The 19,317-nt window shown below is 41.6% G+C and overlaps 3 protein-coding genes across 3 annotated transcripts; 2 read left to right on the top strand and 1 right to left on the bottom strand.

Annotated features, from left to right (window-relative positions):
* Window positions 1–1,756: 1,756 nt before the first annotated feature.
* slc25a11 (solute carrier family 25 member 11) lies at window positions 1,757–7,845 on the bottom strand. The gene is made up of 9 exons (XM_063460961.2): window positions 7,595–7,845; window positions 5,444–5,596; window positions 5,235–5,352; window positions 5,008–5,096; window positions 4,838–4,928; window positions 3,145–3,235; window positions 2,969–3,068; window positions 2,846–2,897; window positions 1,757–2,134 (listed from the first exon to the last, which is right to left on the bottom strand). Exons 1-9 carry the CDS (start codon window positions 7,657–7,659, stop codon window positions 1,979–1,981), a joined length of 915 nt encoding a protein of 304 aa, XP_063317031.1. The 5' UTR covers window positions 7,660–7,845; the 3' UTR covers window positions 1,757–1,978.
* Window positions 7,846–9,781: 1,936 nt separating this feature from the next.
* On the top strand, window positions 9,782–11,434 carry LOC134616249 (motile sperm domain-containing protein 1-like). Its single transcript, XM_063460975.1, has 5 exons — window positions 9,782–9,916; window positions 9,990–10,065; window positions 10,144–10,361; window positions 10,460–10,615; window positions 11,143–11,434. The coding sequence occupies exons 1-5, from the start codon at window positions 9,796–9,798 to the stop codon at window positions 11,169–11,171; spliced, it is 600 nt and encodes a 199-aa protein (XP_063317045.1). The 5' UTR covers window positions 9,782–9,795; the 3' UTR covers window positions 11,172–11,434.
* Window positions 11,435–13,176: 1,742 nt separating this feature from the next.
* On the top strand, window positions 13,177–18,960 carry LOC134616255 (zinc finger protein 501-like). The gene is made up of 2 exons (XM_063460987.1): window positions 13,177–13,296; window positions 17,251–18,960. The coding sequence occupies exons 1-2, from the start codon at window positions 13,225–13,227 to the stop codon at window positions 18,307–18,309; spliced, it is 1,131 nt and encodes a 376-aa protein (XP_063317057.1). The 5' UTR covers window positions 13,177–13,224; the 3' UTR covers window positions 18,310–18,960.
* The last annotated feature ends 357 nt before the right edge of the window (window positions 18,961–19,317 follow it).

Consider the following 19,317-nt stretch of genomic DNA (forward strand, 5'->3'; position numbering starts at 1 on the left):
CTTTGAGTCGTGTTTTTGCTCAAACTCACATTCAGTGTGTGGAGCGTCAGCAGCTTGAAGCAGCAGTGTTGGAGTTTCCACTTTTCTCTCCTGTAGCTGGACTCACTCAGAGGAAGCTGCTAGTTTGGTCTGAACTCCGTCTGATTGCCTGTGCGTCTCTCTTTACTGAAGAAGAGGAACAGCCTGTTTCCTGGTTTGCTGCATTTGATTACCAAGAGGGGAGGAGAAAAATGTTGCTTCACCTGTAACTCAGGTGTGTTCATTCCAGAGTTAAACTGTAATCCTGTCACAAGCTAACAAGGTATAAAACAGATTTTGCTCCATTTTAGCTGCACAGGTCACAGATTGAAACCTTTTCTGAAGCTGAGAAAATACAATGTTACTCAGTTGTGTAGCTGTTTAGCAGCTTTTTTTTTACTAGCTGGGCCAATAACTTAATTTTAGGTTCGACAGCATGTTGTAATAGACAAAGTTTGGGGAAGGCCTCGAAGGGAACTGGCGGCAGCTCCCTTGATCTGCCAGATACCCAAAGAAGCCATCCCCTACAAGCTGTAAGAACTTTGCGTTACGAAGGTCAAAGACCTCTGCAGTAATGTAAGTGCTAGGCAGGCTGTTGAAGAGAAGTAGCCCCTTGCCTCAATAAGATGGTCCAGGATTGTGGATGACTACACAAAATTAGGAAGAATAGGCAGGAGAAGAGATCAAATGCAATTCTGGGCAATTAAAGACCTCTATAGATGAATGAGGGGAATTAGGTAGCAACATGAATTAACTCTGAATTGAAGCAGTGATGTATGCTGGAAATTTGAGACTTGTGGTAATGGCTTGATTTCTGATGCTCAGAAAATAAAGCGTGACTCATCGGTGCAGATGTTTGGCAGTTTTTATTTTAGACTTTGTTGTGATTATTGTTCAGTTTCCCTGGCAGTGTAAGTGTAATTCAGGCAGACAAACACAGGTGGATTCATTTGTGCAAAAGACAAACTGAATTGGATTGTAACCAGAGCATTCTGACCAGTTTACCTGCTGATGGGTTTAGCGCAACTGATGACTTAAGGTAAATACAACCACGTCACTCATGAAGACACGCAGCTTATATTAGTTTTAAAACATATAAAACCACTTAATTCATTTGCTAGATTAGCTGCTAGCATACCCACTTTGAGGCTTTTTGCTAGCTAGTTAGCGACGCTACACACCTGTTACTCTAATAGTCTGTATTTTTTAATGACTCAGCACTCCATAGTTTTTGTTATCCGTTTTTAGAAAGAGATGGCTATAGCTGTACACTACAGAGGCCCAGAGTTACTGTTAATATCAAAATGTAATGCTGTCCTATGATTTTAAGGTTAGACTGAGGATGATCTAAAACTGAAGATTTAAACACTTTTAGATCCATTACAGTTATAGAGGATTATGCAGCCTGCTACCATGGAAACTACATAAAAACAGAAGGTTTCTTAAAAGTGTAATTTATTCTTTTCACTTAATAATAGAGTCTACATTATTAACAGCTATACTCACCCTGGCAGAAAATTGGTGAGGAAGACCATCAGGACTAAGCTAGGTTACCTGGGTGCAGAGATTTGGAGAAACTTTCTCCCTTACTTTCATAACAGCTGTGCCAGATGTTATATTGAGCCACTGAGAGGCATCAACATCAGTATCGACTACAATATAGTGTAACCGACATATTGATGTAATTAATAACAGTAGTCCAAGTATGAAGTGAAGGAAATGACAATACAAAGCAAGGTCAAAAGTCTTTATTCAACCACGAGTCTGCTCAGCCATGATTGTTACCATGGTTACCCATCATGATGCTGTGTGTTCTTGGGGAGACAGTGGAGCAGGGTTTCTACAAATAAGACTTAATTACTCAAAACATCTGTGAATGATGTCTGAACTACACTTAATTTACATTTTTCTCTTTACAGAAAGAATTCAAACACTGTGTGTGCCTGTCTGTGTGCGTGGGCTAAACGTCGAGGACGTAGGTCTTGTAGAGGCGGTTCATCTGCTCCAGGAAGATGAAGGTGAGGACGGTGTGCGGGCCGAGGCGGGCGTAGTACGGAGTGAAACCTTTCCACAGAGAGAAGAAGCCCTCCTTCCCCACCACTCGAACCAGCACCTCCTGATCATGACACAGGTAATTCAGTCGATGCCCAGAATATAAACACTTATTACTGGAACAAGTTATATTAACACCTGTTAAACGTCTTTGATTTATGTTTTATCAGCCAATCACATGGCAGTGACTTAGTGCATTTAGACATGATGCCCGTGCCCATTCTGTCATGACCACATTTCCTGATATCTGCAGGATAACATGTCAAAAACCTCCATTCATCTCTAACATAAGAAAATAAGTTCACTGTACTCAAATGGCCTGACTCCAATTGAGCATTTTCCTCATCAAGGAGCAACTGACAAACCTGCAGCAGCTGTGTGATGATATGATGTTACTATGGAGCAAAATCCTTGTTAAATTTATTAAGATTTAAAGAGTTCTGAAGATAAAACTTGTTACTAGCGATGTGTACCTAATAAAGAGGCCTGTCAATGTGTATTGCGGATTGTCAGAAAATGATTATGTACAAGAAAATCACAAGAAAACAATTCTCTAAAATCTCTAAATCTAAACGTTACACAAAGAACAAAAGATACAGAAGTAACCTGTACAAATACTTCAAAATCACAGTATCACCAGAAACAATATTACATTATTTATCCATCAGCTCATCTGCTTTCAGAGCATTATTTAACTTTCATGCTAAAAAAAAGATTTTAATGACTAAAATGTAATAATAAAAACAAGTAAAAACAAATAAAGTTGGCGACTCACCAAACCATTTTTATACTCTGGCTTCCCGTCGATCATCTTCATGTTCTGGATCCTGCCAAGAAAAAGATGGTAAGACTCTGCTCGACCACAGAAGAAGAGTTAATCAAAGGCCTTCAGTCTCACCTGGTCTTTACGATGTCGACGGGCATCGAGGCTGCCGTGGTAACCAGACCACTGATCATACTGGCACAGAAGTGACACAGAATATCGTCTCTAAAATAACCTGAAAACACACAAACATATTCATGAAGACTGTGCGTCACTGCAAGACTGTGTGCTTGCGTGCGTGCGTTGGGCACCTGAGTCGAGCAGCGCCTGTTTGGACTGAGAATACGAGGCCAGTTGAGCGGCGTTCACGACCACCGCTCGAGCCATGGTGGGAATGCAGCCCTGCAACAACAGAATCGTCATCAGCCCAGTTATTAAGAAAAGAAAAAAAAAAACCAACCACCTAAAGAGACTCGTGAAAGCTCCTGAACCAACAAACAGACAGGAACGCTCCACAGATGACGACTGGAGTCTTTTCTGTGGGAAATGAACCAGCGAGGGTAGACTTGGAGGGATGTCAGCTACCCTCAGAGCATGCTGTAGCTCTGATTTAGAGTTTCAGGTTTTTATCATCTTTGATTCAGCAGAATAGCTGAGATCAGTCCTAGTTTAGGTTTCAGCACTTAAATCCTCATTTTATTACTAACGCTCATCAGGAAATTTGATTTATTTTTAAATAATCAAATACCTTTTTTATTGATATTACAGCAGTCGCACACAAATTACTCCAGAGAATGCTTTCAAGGACAAAAGTGTCAAATTTTGTTAATCATATAGTGAGAATTTCATGGATAAAGCTTTTAGATTCCTGCAAGCAGACTTTTTGAAAAAAAATTTTAAGTGAAAAGATTAAAATGTTACTACCAAGTGTTTATAACTGAACAAACACTGAGGCAGTGTAATGACTCAGTATTCAGTTTATCTGGCCTATGTTTGCACCATCTTTGGTGGGAAAACTGTTGCAAAACAAAAATAAATAATAATCAGGGAAAAAAAACAGAAAGAAGATAAGAAATAGAAGAGGATCCCTGTCCTTCCCGTCTTGGATCAACTGTGACCATGTAATTTCTCTGAGAAGTATTCTGATTCTGATACATTTAAAAAGACTGAGACACTGCCCTCTGCTGACCTATGGAAGTACAGCATGTGGTCAAAGTAAAGCGCTTTGCAAATAAAAAATGTTTCAATTAAAATTTTTAATAAAGATAAAAAATAATTAAATTTTTTAATTGTTTGAAATTACTTAAAATATTTATAGACACACATTTTTTAACAAGGGCTGTAAAAACTAATAAAACAAAGTCACTAAATCCATTAGTGTTTTTCCCCTCAATCTATGCATTTTACTTGCGGAGTTAAAATTAATCTAAAAAGCAGCGAATACTGCACCACAGTCTCACACAGTGATTAGAGATTTGTGTTTGATAAAGAGAGACTCAGATTTTAAACATGACATTCTTCAGTTTGGAAATGATTTAGAAGAAAAACTGAGAATTTGGGGAAAATAAATATTTTGGAAAGATGAGGATAAGCTGTGAAAAAGCCAAATTCAAAAATATCAGAGAATCAAAGCTGAGGTCATTTTTCTTGTTTTTGCTCAGGATTCGCACCAGTGAACTTCAATCAAAGCTGCAGTCGTAGCTCACTGTTCCCATTAACTGCTTTCACACATATTAATAACAGTACAACGGCTTGAAAAACTATAAATAGTTAAATAAAAAATAAACAAACAAATAAAAACAGATAAGAAAAATAAAAAAGAACTAATGTAAAGTTCGTGTGATTTTAAATCGGGCAGCATCTACTCAGGGTGAAGGACCACTTCAGGGCACAAACCTTTTTATCAATTAAATTTCTACATTAAATTACTGCATCTGGACTAATGGCTACTCATTCAGGCCCAAGTGAAGAAAATGATGGCGATGATGATGATGGTAGCCTCACCCTCCACAGTGTAGTGACACCTTCCTCTTTGGTTATTCGAAAGAGGGCATTAAAAACGTTCTTGTATCCTCTCCGCTGGTCTACAGGTAACCTGGAGACACAAACACCTGCGAGTCATTTTGTGTCCATGCCGAGCAGAGAAAGCTGCTCTAAGGTAAACACAGCCTCACCGTCCATCGGCCGTCATCCTGATCAGTGCCACCTCTGCTGGCGTCCCCACAAATGCGCCGATGGCTCCAGCTGTCATACCAATCAGAGCCTGTAGGGGGAGCACACTGTTACTCAGCAGCATGGAGGGTGCTATAGCATCTACACCTTTACCACTGATTAAAAGCTTTCTACCAGCTTCTGGTTAGATGATTTCAGAGCTCATAAGCCTTTCACTCTTTCAGCGCACCTTGAGGAAGAAGTTCGGCGGCCGGCCGTCACTGCTGGTCATTTTCTCAAACAGGATGGTGTAGATTCCCAAACGGGTCGTCGTGTAGGTCGCCTGACGCAAAAGACCAGCTGACAGACTGACAAACACACAAAGAAACTCACAGTGAAGCAGGGAGACGAAACATGAGTTAAAATGATAAAAATCAGGATGGGGCGAAGCGCTGGTACCCGGTGTAGATGCCTCGCACGCCCTCGTTTCTCAGGATGGAGAACAAGGCGTGGAAGCTGGTTTTATACTCTCGAGCCTTCGTCCCCTGACCGCTCAGCTGCATCCTGTTCTTCACCAGGTCCAACGGCTGCACGAAGACGGTCGCGCCCATCCTGCAGAAACAGGACAGGTACGTTTATTAAAGCTGAAGCATTACCGAGAAAACATGAAAGCAAGTACTTTTTGGCACATTCAAAGACAACAAAACCTGGGAGCACAGACTTGTTTTCATGTATCTGACACTTTATTTTAGATGTCTGAACCGATTTAAATCGTAACTTATAAAATGAGACCTTTGGACTGACTGTTCCAACGACTTCCACTGAAATCCAAACAATGTGATCAAAATGAATCAAAGTTCACTTAAAAAGTTTTTTTTATTTGAAAAGAACATAAGGGAGGAGTTTTACAGTTAAGGGAGACAGTAAAAACTAAAACATGGTAGCTCGAGTTCAAGCGCAGTTCGAGAACAGAGGTGTTTTCCTCTAATGAATTTACACTCCTGTTAGCAGTGAAGCTGCAGCGATGTGGTAACTCTGCAGTGATAAGTTATCAGGGACTGGAAGAGCTGGTACTGTGGGTTTATCAGGAGGTGAGAGTTTAGCCTCCCTCAGAAAACCCAGACGGCAGCAGGTGAGAGAGCACAGATTAACTCACGATGATGAAAACCTGCCTGTGGCAGCGATTCTTGTCTTTTAAATCAGAACACGTTCATTTATTTTTCTCAAATGAAGCTTCACAGAAGAGCGTGCTGGGATCCTGACGAATGACAAATTACAAACTGTAAAATTAGAGATGGTGCAGACATACCTCCAAATTATCTCTGATTCACACCAAATATGGATTAAAATATAAATTAATATGCAAACCTACAGCTCTAATATTAAGTCATGCCTTTATTTTTAACTTTTATAGTTTCTGAGATATGTATATGAAAAAATGTGTGCAAGTTTGAAATAAAGTCAACTGTTGACACCACCTCACTGAGTTTGTAAGAAGCAGCCATACTGTCAACATTTGGTGACCTTCAACTGTTTATCATGAGGCTGTTTAACCTGCTACGCCTGCTAAAGTAACCTGACACACACACACTTGAAAGCAAACATTCAGTTTAAGAAGATAGAGTTACTGAACAGCCTGGTTCTCCATATTTCCTCTCACACACTCATGTTAACCTTCATGTCAGCATACGTTCACTAATCCCTGTGAGCCAAAAGGTCAAATTGTTCAGTTTATCATTTTTTTTTCTATTTTTGGATCAATATGATGTCAGAGATAGTCACACACCCTGTTGCGTGAGGGGCATCCAATCACTGAGGTGCAGTATGAGATAATTATTGAGATTATAATTTTAATTCAGTCATCAAATTATTAATTGGCTTAATTAACCATAACTTTTATGATACTTTTATGATTAAATTTTTTAAATGTTTTGTGATAAACATGGATCAGAGTCTAACTGAACCTGATTTCAGAGTTTAGAGGACTCTAAACCAGGTTACATCATCTTCATCATCATGGTCATAAAGCTGTCATCCATCCCGGCTACAGTTAGCATGCTAACGGGAACTCGGCGAGAGCTGAGCTCAGACCGGGGAGCCGACGTCAGGTGCGACCTCCCCTCATCTGCTGTCAGAGTTTACTTTAGGGAAGCTTCGCTGCTAATCCAGCGTTAGCCTGCTAGCACTCCTCGGTGTAGAGCCCAGGCGGGACGTTTTAACAAATAATTTCCCGGGGATACAAGCGGAACATTTTCAGTACTTTTACGAGTTTACATGTTTAAACCTGTTCTGGTGAGAAAAAAAGAGACAGGAAGCTCTACTCGAACACGGCTGGCTAACACATGTAGAGAGGTGCCCAGATTTCGTCATGACACCGGTGTGCTGATGAAAAACGTCCCCGCTGAGTTATCGGGGTGCAGCCCGTCCTGTGACAGCCAGCATCAGCTGCTAACAGCTAACCATCAGCGTGTCGCTCCGCCGCAGTAACGGCCTCCGTGCTGTCCTTTAAACCGCATAGAGGTTTGACACAGAGCGGGTTTAAACTGACCAGAGCTCTCCTCTGACCCCTGACATTAGCGCGATAGCATGGCAGCTAGCCGCATCACCTACCCAGCCAGCCCCCCGAACAGGAACTTGATGGCCTTCGGGGAGGTCTTGGGCTTCGCATCCGCCATGTTTCCCCCGATCGGTCAGTGGCCGCAGAGTCTGCGTTCAGATTTCTGCCGCCCGCCTGCCTGTGTGCCTTTGGGCCGAGCTTTCCGCCTGCGTTCTCCCTGTCTCAGCGGCGGCAGCAAGAGCAGCAAGGTGACTCTATAAAGCGGACGCGTCCCGAGACACGAAGAGCAACGGACCAATCAGGAGACGAGGAACGATCAACGTGCGACGTTCAAGGTCTCATTCTAAACTCCTCCATCCGAACTCTATCAACTAAAACAGCGAAGTTAATGACGTACAGCGTATATCCGATATTTAGAAGGCTGGAGTCTTTAGCTTACTAATGTTATATAAATAAGTAAAATATTATTTTAAAATGACATGCAATAAATTACACACGTGAAGATGATTATGAATTCATCATCATTTGACCAAAAACATGTTTATACAGACTGATACTTGAAACGATGACGAGCTTTTTGATAAAGACAAAAATGAAATTAAACATTGATTTGCTTCTGCGACAGGCCTACTCAACTAAAGATTCGTGCATGGCATTCTTATGTCTTTCATTTCCGAGAGAACTTGAATGCAGCAGATGCTACAACGCTAGTTATTTTAAATCAAGTATATCTATAAATATGTAGAAAACATACATTTAAAATTGTATAACTGGTAGGACTTTATATAAATGTTTAATTTTTAAATAAGGAAACTAAAAGCCACACTTATTTGTTAAATAATTTATTGCTTATAATGTTGTACCATTGTGATGAGATGAGATGAGATGGCTTTTATTTGTCAGTTGCAGTTGCCCACAACCGAGATGAGAGACCTTGCCGACCGTACAGGTCAGGATAGGTAGCAAAGGGAAAAAAAACTGTGAAATGTGTAACACAAAAGGATAATCCAGAAAGAGAAGGAGAGGGTGAAAGATGCGAGAGCAAAGAAAGAAAGCATTTTCTTGTAGCATGGTTGAAACATTGTAGCAACCATTGTTGTACCATTTTCTTGAATATTATGGCTTTTATACATCCAAACTGATTTCTTGTTTAGTTTCAGAATTAAAAATGAATTACAACTGTTGCCACCATCATTTCAGCGTAAACACAGCGTCAAACTAAGGAGTCTGATGTGACACATTCTTTCCGAACGCTCATTGGTTTAGAGCTAGAGAGGGGGAGGGATTTATCACAAGCAACAGCTTGCTGAGGAAGTAGATCCGGGGGCAGCGGTGAGTAGAAACACTGAGCGGTGTTATTTCTGTTTTGTTTTTGTTTTTTACCGGATTAAACTCCCATAAAACGCCTCGGTGTGATCGTCCGACAGCCAGAGATCATACCGCGGAGCTGGCGTCAGTTTCTGCTGCGTCACATTACCGGTGTTTTGGCGGGTCGGAGTGATTGGGCAGCTAGCGTTAGCAAACAGCAGGAAGCTCACTAACAGAAAGTCTATTAGTGAAGTTTTTCGGAGTTTCTTTTACACAGAGATCCAGAAATAAACAATTTATACTACAGGCTGGCAGCGAGGGATACACAGGAGCTGAGGTACCTATTTATGAGGCGTTACCTGTGTTTGTTCTCCACTGTTTACATGCTGGGTCCTGTTTGTTTAGGGAAGGAAACGAGGAGCTAGAGAAGTAAACACGGAAACAGAAAAGGAAGGGAAGAAGCACAGAAGGATAAGAAGAGGTAGAGAAGTAAACAAACAAACAGAAGGAAGGAAAGACGTACAGAAGGCAGCAAGGTATCAGGTAAGAATCATGGTGGCAGAGAAAAGGCAGGAAAGAGGGATATGAGGAAGGAAAGTAAATAAAGGGGGAAGGGTTGAAATGAGGACACAGAAAGGACGAGAAGGAGGGGGAAAGAAGTAAGGAGAGGTAACAAGGAGGCATTGTGCAAAATAAGGAGCAGAGGAGGATCCAAGGAGCCACAGCCTAGGAAAGAGAAACTTTTTTCTCCTCGTTAAATGATTTTTTTTTCTCACTGTTTTGGTAGGCGGTGTTACCTCTAGGTATCCAATGACAGCTCTCCGATCATGTCCGCGGGCGGGGCTCCACACAGAGCGGACTAATGAGGAGGAGGCAGAGCCATGACGGGCGAGGAGACGAGGGGGGGTCGGCAGTGGCGGGGGAGCAGAGCGTGGCGGCGGGGGGCATGCCGCGGCTTGCCGTCTTCCTGTTCCCCTCGGAGATGGTGTTCTACGCCGAGCAGAGGAGCTCCCATAGGAGGGTGCTGACCCTTTACAACCCCTACAGCTTCAGCCTCAGCTTCAAGAGTGAGTGCAGCCATGTTTAGGCCCCTGGTCACGCCGCCGCTGCCTCTAACAGCCTCTCTCTCTGTCCTCACAGTGTGGTGCACAGCGCCCTCGTTCTACAGGGTGGTGGAGGCAGAGGGCAGCATCCGGGCCAAGTCCTGCGTCGACCTGTGAGTGTTTCAAACTTTATTTAAAACTTATTCCATAACGAGGCTCTCATGCAATCAAGCATTTCATTTTCCTGTCAGGGTCGTGCGTCACCTGGACGTCTCCCCCAGAAACTGTGGCCGCAGGGACCGGTTCCGCATGGAGGTTAGGGGCGGAGGCCAGGTGGGACGACGGGAGATCTGGGCGGAGCTTAGAGGAGGACGAGAGGAAGAGGAGCAAAGAGGAGGTCAACAAAGGGCGCCGCCCCGTCCTACTTCTCAGCTTCTGCCCGCACAGGCACACCTGCCTGCCTGCACAGGTAAGGCACCATGGAGTGCTCTGATTGGTTCCTGTAGCAGTGCATTCGCGGGTGCAGAGTTGATCTTACTGATGATGTGTCTGTGTGTGTGTCTGCAGCTGTGCGCAGCGCGTCTCAGTGGGCGGTGTGTGTGGCTGTGGCGGTGCTGTGTGTCACAGTGTTGATGCTCCCCCTGCACACTGACAGCAACTCGCTGGTTCCACACTGGCTGCAAGTCTCCACCAATCAGAAGCTGGTCTGCGCCTACACACTGGGTAACACCACGCGCACACACACACACACACATACATACACACACACACGTCTGTATGACCTGAGAGAGAGGGGAGACAGGAAGGAAATGCGACAGTGGAAAAGTAAGCAAAAAGAAGGTAAAGAATTGAAATAGATAGAGAAGGAAACAAGGAAGTAGAGAAGAACAGTTATAGGTGAAGAAAGGAGAAATGAAGGGACAGTTAAGGAAATGAGAAGTCAGAGCAGAAAGGAAGGAGTCTCGGAAGGAAATGTGGTGATAAAGACGCAAACAGGAAACTAGAAAAGGAAATAAGGAAGCGGAAAAGAAACTAGATCTAGAGAAGGAATTAGGAGAGAAGGGCAGGAATGAAAAGGAAACAAGAATGTAGTTGGAGGGAAAGCTAAGGAGGTAGAAAAGGAAATGAGATGGGGGATAAGGGAACGAGAAGTTGAAGATTCAGAAGTACACAAAAACATACAAAGACGGAGGCAGAAAAGGAAATGAGGAGGTAGAGAAGGAAGCAGTGATACTGTGGTTGTCTCGCAGGTCTTGTTACCATGGTGTTTCTACGGTGACGTCATGCTGCAGCGACCTGTGGCCTCACCGTCGTCCACACAGGAGGACCCCTCAGACGATTGTCACGGGACAGCGAGTAGCGTGTTCAAAAAAGCTTTATTTAAACGTGTCGACGGAGCGGACAGAGTCATCGACCACAGACGAACAGTTGGATACGAGCGCCGTGAGAAGAAATGGACGTTAAACCGACGAACATGTGACTAAGCTGTGATGCTGCGTAAATAAAATGATTGTAAATAAAAACAGAAAGTGATGATTTTAAGAGGTTTCAAGTCTTTATTTAACTGTAAACAGAACAACACAACATCATCTTTGACCAGAGTGTACTCACACGTGGTTAAATAAAGTTACAGAAGCTCAGTGCAGCTCATCATATCCAGGATAAATAAATAAGTAAAATAAAACAAAGCAGGTAAACTGTGTAATCAGATGTGCGTGTCTGAGCTTCAGCTTCTTTGAAGTTTTACTGCTGGTGGTAAAATGTTCACAGAGGTTCAGCTTTTCTGTGAGCGTGATGCGTCGTTATCCATCAGAACTACAGAGCTGACCTTCCAGTCTCTGATAAAAACCTCATCTAATCAAGTAATGCATGAATAAGTAAATGATGGAAAAGTTCCAGTTTCTTTTTCACTGCCACGAATAAAAACCTGTTCTTTAAAAGAATTCCCTGCATCTTTCGTCATGATCATCAGTGCTGATCGTTCTCGATGTTCCTCTGGGATCGCTGATCAGTTTCAGACCTGAAGCAAAGTGAGCAGCAGATTTCCCATTCATGAACTTGAACCCTGAATGCAGTGATAAACACACGATGTCTCTGAAGGACAAGTTTCCCCTGAAGTCTGACATTTCATATTATTGTTAAACTTTGTTATTATTCTCACAAACAAGGAGCCGTTCTGACAGGTTAAAAACGTTTAAAAGAATAAACGTAGAAAAGAAAAACAATGAATTAATAAAAATCGATTATAATCTGTGTTACAGATGAGGCTCACTCCAGATTAACTTAAGAAACAAACTCTCAGATTTATTTTCACCTCATTTAGAAGGTGATTTACACCTGGTGAGTGAAGCACACGAGGAGTAAGAAGGAAATAAGGAAGGAAGGAAATAAGGAGGTAGCAAATGAGGGGACAGAGAAGGAAATAAAGAGGAAAGAAGAGGAAAGGAAGGAAATGAGTCCAGAATGAGATTCCAACACTTTACCATCGGAGATATTTGTCAATAAAGAAATACACAAGGGGCCTGTCTCAATACTTGTGCGTACTTGCATTCTGGTGTACTCGTGATACGTCATCAGTACAAAACCCAAACGCGGCAACGGCGGAGGACCGCGGCTAAAAACTTTTAAATAATAATCTTTCTGGGTCACAAAATAAACGTTTAAGTTATTTTGAAGTGAGAATGTAGCTGTGTAAGCTTCAAATATCTGCTCGATTTATCAAGATATCACAAATTTCCAAACAAAATCGGTTTGGCTGAGATATATTTAAATTCAGGAGGAAACATTTTCACCGGGAACAAAAACAGCATGTTAGGGCTGCTTCAAAATGATCAGATTATAATTTAAATATTTGTTCAGTTCTCTTCCAAACCCCAGCAGCTGTCTGTTGTAATTTTTGTGTGTACACTAAAATAAAAATAACGCGTCCTAACATCTCACCTGTTTGTTTTTATTAAGGCATACATGTACATTATTTTTATTAATAGAGATTTCGCTGCTGAAGTTAAACGTGATAGTTACTTAGATCACTTCTAAATGTTAATGTTTGGTTTATTTCAATGTTTTCTTTGTTCCTGAGTAAATCGGTTTGGCTGAGATTAAAGTTAAGCTTCATAACATATTACTCACAGTTAAATTAAGAGGGGACGGCAGTAAAAACCGGACCTGTGACATCATCAAGTACGCTGTACGTGCGTGCCGGACTCACGTACTTGAGAAAGGGCCATGGGAGTGTTTTTGTTCTTCTCTCGTTATTTTTTAGTCACCGCGAGAGTTGGAGAGTACTGAGAGGAGCTGCTGAGTTTTGGCGGAACAGGAGCAGAGCAGGAATAATGGAGGAGGAAAGCCGGGACACGGAGAACAGCAACGGAGAGGAGTCCTCCTCAGCTCGCGCTGAGCTCCAGGTGAGAGACCATCGGGACACAGCCACACAGTTTAAGAAAGCGATGTGCGCGTCTGCATCAGAACTTAGGGTCCAAGCTGTAGACGCCGTCAGGAATGCATGGGGCGTTTAGGTGCACCTCGTAAGGTCAGCAATCGTCCCCCCAGAAGCCGTGGCGATTATTTAAACGGCTTTAAAAGTGGTATTATTATTATTATTAGGTAACAATTTGAGTTTTGAATGGATAATATTGGAATTCTAGATTCAAACGTGTTCATGGCCATAAAACATAATAAAAACGGGGAAAGGCTGATGAAGAAACTGTGCATCTGCTCTATAACTACAGGTTAGTGCATCTGTACGGAGAAAGAGTCAGATTGTTCTTATTAAGTAGAAACAGCTCTCTTGCACTACATCTATTTCACACTTAAATTTTGTCTTCATTTATTTATTTGTACTATTTGTATTTTGTCTGTTCTATTTGTAAATATTAACCAGGCATCTGTGTGTGGATAGCAAAGAAAGAATTTCAATACACAGAGAAATACTTTTCTTTGTACATATGACAATAAACACTTGAATCCTGAATCACTAAAGACAGTTTTTAATGGCACCAACAGCCATGCGCTTAATATGCAAGATGACCTGATGATCGTCTCTGCAGTTGTTATCACTCTCTGCAGGCGTTTGCAGTCCATAGCAGTAGTGCTGCCGTACCATGCAGTGATGCAGCTGGTCAGTGTGCTCTCCACAATGCAGTCTCTAAGAGCATCCACAGAGTTTTTTTGTGTCAAAAAACTGGCAGCGAGGACTGAATTTATGATCTCTGAGCTAAACTCGCAAACTTCTTAATAATGTAGCGAGAACACATGGTTCAATACAAAAATGCTGGAGATGCAGCTTGAAAAGTGCAGAAAATAGTGTGGAATGAAGTAATGGAAACGACAAAGCTAATGATAATTATTCTTTTTAAATTGAATAAAGTTATTCTGTTGATTTCATGCTGTATTAATTGTGTTTCAGATTGCTTTAGTTTCAGGCCTGCTTCTGTGTAGTCAAAGAATGTGAGCAGCTTGCATAGAAAGGGGAGTAGACCAAGGTGAGCGAGATACGATGGGGAGACAGTGGTGTTACCATAGAGATGGAGAGAGAGAAAGTTACTAGGAGTTGTGTCACAGAGGGCAGCTTCCACGACCCTATATAGATGAGTGCATCCCTTTGTTTAGCCAGACCTCGCCCATAGAGAGCTCTTAGCTGCTTGGTCTCCAGATATGTGTTCAGTGAATGCTTGGAAAATAAAGAGTGTCAAATGAAGTTCTTGTCTCTGTTTGATCTCTACCATCAAAACAATCTGTGAAGTCGGCGAACTTCAACAATAGTTTATTAGAAGACAGCTTAGAGAAAGTGGAGAAGCCCAGACAAAACTAAACAAAAAACAAATAAATAATAAATATAATAATAGAGCGCTGCTGGGGGCGATGTCCACACATAATGTATTCGCGCTAGTTTCTCCCTGCAGAGGAGACACAAGATGGTCAGACACACCCACATCACTCCACTAGTGCACAAACACAAAAAGTAGATTAGATTAGATTAGAACAGGATGTTCTGAGCACAACACCCTGTTTGTTATCAGATGGATACACAGTAGGTGAGGCCATAAATAAATGTCCTATAGTGCTACTCTGTTGTAATCTTGCAGTATTTATTAACTTTAAATACTCCCGTGTGAATTACTTTGTGGTCGGCTGTTCCAAAGTTTGTGAGTGGAGGATCTCGGAGTTTGGACTCAAGAGAAAGTCAGAAATAAAACATTGTTTCAGCCTGGGAGCCAAATCGGAGTGAGCTGCTCTTGTGTTCAGTTTTATTAAATAATTTCATGTGCAGAGCTCACAATGAGCTGCAGTCTGCTGAAGCATGAACCTGAGGACAGCACGAGGCACTCAGAGGTCAGCGTGATAACGCTGGCTATCCTCCCTCAGCGTGTTGCTAAACATGTTCTACAATGAAGGAGAGAGGAAGAAATTAGGCAAGGAGGGAACAGGGAAGGAAAGGAGGAGGTGAGATGGGAGAGAAGTAAACATGGAGAGAGAGAGAAGGAAATAACTAAGAGAGAAATAAACAAGGAGGGTGAGAAGAAATTAAGGAGGGGTTGAAGCCAATGAGGAAGGAGAGAAGAAGAAAGGAAGTAGAAGATAATGAAATGACATATTAATAAGGAAGGAAAGGAAATAGTATTCTAGAGAAGAAAACATTTCCTCCTTGTTTCAGTATCTGTGTTTTCTTCTTCTCCTTTTCTTCCCTACCTACTTGTCTTTCTGTCCACCTCTTCTACAGGTGAAACTCGAAAAATTTGAATATCATGTTCAATTATTTCATTAATTCAACTTAAAAGGTGAAACTAATGTACGATATAGACGCATTACATGCAATACGAGATATTTCCAGCCTTTATTTGTTAGAATTTTGATGATTATGGCTTATAGTTTATGAAAACCCCAAATTCAAAAGCTCAAAAAATTAGAATATTGTTCAATATTTTAGGCTCAAAGTGTCACACTCTAATCCGCTTATTAATCCAAAACACCTGCAAAGGGTTCCTGAACCTTGAAATGGTCTCTTAGTCTGGTTTAGTAGGAATCGCAATCATGGGGGAGACCGCTGACCTGACAGTTGTACAGAAAACCATCATTAACACACTTGTAACTCCCTCCAAGTTGAAAAACGGACACAAGGCGTTCTTGATTTTTACTGGCATTTATTGCACACAGGTGCCACCAACGATGCCGTGAGAACTGTACAAACAACATAGAATAATCAATTTCCACAGTAAAGTGTTCTCATAGAGAATAAACAATAAAGCACATTATTAAACAAGATAAAAACATACACAATTTTACACTTACAAATTACACGTGACCACCATAAACTCAACAGTTCAGTTACAAACAAACATCTTATTTCCTATCATGACATAAACACACATTGCATACCTCATTGGCCGCATTAACTTGCAGGGGTTAATGAAAACACATCTTGCAGTGTCACTTCTTTTCACAGCTGGAAAACTTCGTTGCATGCGTCTGCATAGCTCTACCACCGAGTGACAGAGGAAAGCATGCTGCCTTCTATCAAGTGTGGCGTGCAACTGAAAATACTGTCAACCCCAAACAACAGACTGAACATTGGTTCCACCCTGGAGACATTCTGTAAACCATTTAAATGTGTATTTTTAAACCCAACAATGTATACATTAAATCTGATATATTAAAATAAAATATTTTTAACTTATTTATTGTAACTTAAACCATGAAATTATCTTAAACTGCATAACTGCTGCTGACGGCAGCCACAACACTCCATAAGAAGGGAAAGCCTCAAAAAGTAATTGCATAAGAAGTTGGGTGTTTCTGAAGTGCTATTTCAAAGCACATTAAGAAGAGCTGAAGGCAACTATTGAAGCATCCTGGTCTTCACAGCACCTCAGCAGTGCCACAGGCTGATAGCATCCATGCCATACCGCATTGAATCAGTAATTCATGCAAAAGGGGCCCAAACCAAGTACTGAGTACATATGCATGGTTGTACTTTTCAGAGGACATTTCTGTATTTAAAATCCTTGTTTTATTGATTTCATGTAATATTCTAATTTTCTGAGATTTTGAATTTGGGGTTCTCATAAGCTGTAACCCATAATCATTAAAATTATAACAAATAAAGGGCTGAAATATCTCACTTTGCAATGTCTATCCTATATTAGGTTCACCTTTTAAGCTAAATGATTGAAATAAATGAAGTTTTGCACGATATTCTAATTTTTCAAGTTTCACAAGTATTTCTCCTCCCTCTTTCCATCCGCCCTCCTCCACCAGGTTTCAAAGCTCAGTCCCAGCATTTTATGAACCTGTGTGTTGTCTCTGTAATTACATTCACCTTGTTGTACCAACTTGTCCTTCTTTTTCCTCTTTTGTCATAGAAACGTGGTGACCACAAGAGACCCGGACATCATGGCTCCCAGCACCATGACAACGCCTCAAACAAGAATCGGAAGATTCACATGGATGACAAACAGTACAGCTGTGATCAATGCCCATCCACTTTCGCTCGACTACAGACTTTCTTAACGCACCAGCGTGTTCACACAGGAGAGAGACCGTACAGCTGTGACACATGTGGGTCAGCTTTCACTCAGTTGTCTCATCTGAGGAGGCACGAGCGAAGTCACACCAGGAAGAAACCATTCAGGTGTGATCAGTGCCCTTCCACTTTCAATCAACAAAGTGGTTTATTGAGCCACCAGCGTGCTCACACAGGAGAGAGACCGTACAGCTGTGACACATGTGGCTCAGCTTTCACTCAGTCGTCCCATCTGAGGAAGCACAAACGAAGTCACACCGGGGAGAGGCCATACAGCTGTGATCAGTGTGGTCAGACTTTTACTCTGAAATGTAGTCTGAACACTCACTGCATACGTTTGCACACAGCAGAGAAACCATACAGCTGCGACCAGTGTGGTAAAACTTTTGCTTTGAAATTTTCCCTAAAAGTCCACCAGCAAATCCACACCGGAGAGAGTCCGCCCTGGTGTGAGGAGTGTGGAAAACCTTTTTCCCACACGTGCTTCCTTAAAAATCATCACAGAGTTATCATTGGAGAAAGGCCGTACAGCTGCGACAAGTGTGGGAAAAGTTTCAAGCAGAAGTGTATTTTACAAAAACACAGCAAAACTCACACTGGAGAGAAGCCATACAGCTGTGAGGAGTGCGGGCAGAGTTTCACCCGCCCGTGTTCCCTGAGGAAACATCAGCGTATCCATACCGGAGAAAGACCGTACAGCTGTGATGAGTGTGGGAAAGCCTTCAGTCGGCAGTTTAGCCTGACATGTCACATGCGAATCCATACAGGAGAAAAACCATACTGGTGTGAGGACTGCGGGCAAACGTTCCGTCACAAGGGCACCTTCAAACAACACCAAGAACAACATCAGATCAGGGCAGAGAACTTGGAGCCGGGATCAGCAGAAGTCTCTTTATAAAGAACCATTTCATGTTTCACATAGAAGATTTTCAGATCTTCTTCCTGTTTAATGTCTGCAGTGGAATTCCATATGAGTTTGTTCTATTGTTTAGAACATCATAAACACATTTGTGTGGTCTGCTTGTTGCAGTGTGCTGCTGTGAGGGGAAAAAACGCTGAAAAACAGAAATGAATAACTTTCTGTTGCACTCTTAAATTAATACTGTGAATAATACCTTATAGGAGATTTAAAAACAAACAAACAAACACCCAATTAAAGACGACAAACATTTATTTAATGTAGGCACAGAAAATGAGACTGACCAGAACCCACCTCCACAAACTTGCTGTAAAACCAGAGAAGAAGATGCCCTCAGGGATCCACAGACCACCAGGAGCTGCTCACAGTTCTGCATATCGGGCATTTCAGAGCCCCCAATCAGAACCCTTTGCTCCTGTTAGGACTATAAATGGCACACTTCTTCTTTAAGGACCACAAACTTGTGCTTCCTGTAGAAGCTGCCCTGATCCTGCCTTTTTCTGAAGCTATGTTGTTACAGTGCTGAACCACTACCTGGGGGGAAAAAACCTAAAACAAAGTAAAACTGCATTTGTTTTACTTTTTTTTCTGCTGCAAAGTAAAGTTTGTTTCCTTTTCAGGGCCTGTAAAATGTAAAATGAAATCATTAACCTCATTAATGTTTATTATAATGTTTGTTGACAAAAAAATAAAGTGATGCGAACCAGTCTGGTCCTTTCTGTAAGTTTCAAAGAAAATAACCTAAATATCTAAACATGTCGCAGCTCTCTTTATGTCATCTGAGTTTTACTGTGTAAAAAATCAGAAAAAAAATATCTAAAACTAATAAAAACTGACCTGAAATCAGCAAAATGACTAAAAATAAACTAAAAAGATTCAGGTGAATAAGTCTAAATCACAGTGCAGCCAAACACGCAGCTGCTTGAGACTCCACAATTTTATTAACAATTTCAATAATTACAGTGGATCAAGCGTGATGATATTTAA

Source organism: Pelmatolapia mariae, linkage group LG3_W (genome assembly GCF_036321145.2).
Source record: "Pelmatolapia mariae isolate MD_Pm_ZW linkage group LG3_W, Pm_UMD_F_2, whole genome shotgun sequence".
In the NCBI taxonomy this organism is placed as follows: domain Eukaryota; kingdom Metazoa; phylum Chordata; class Actinopteri; order Cichliformes; family Cichlidae; genus Pelmatolapia; species Pelmatolapia mariae.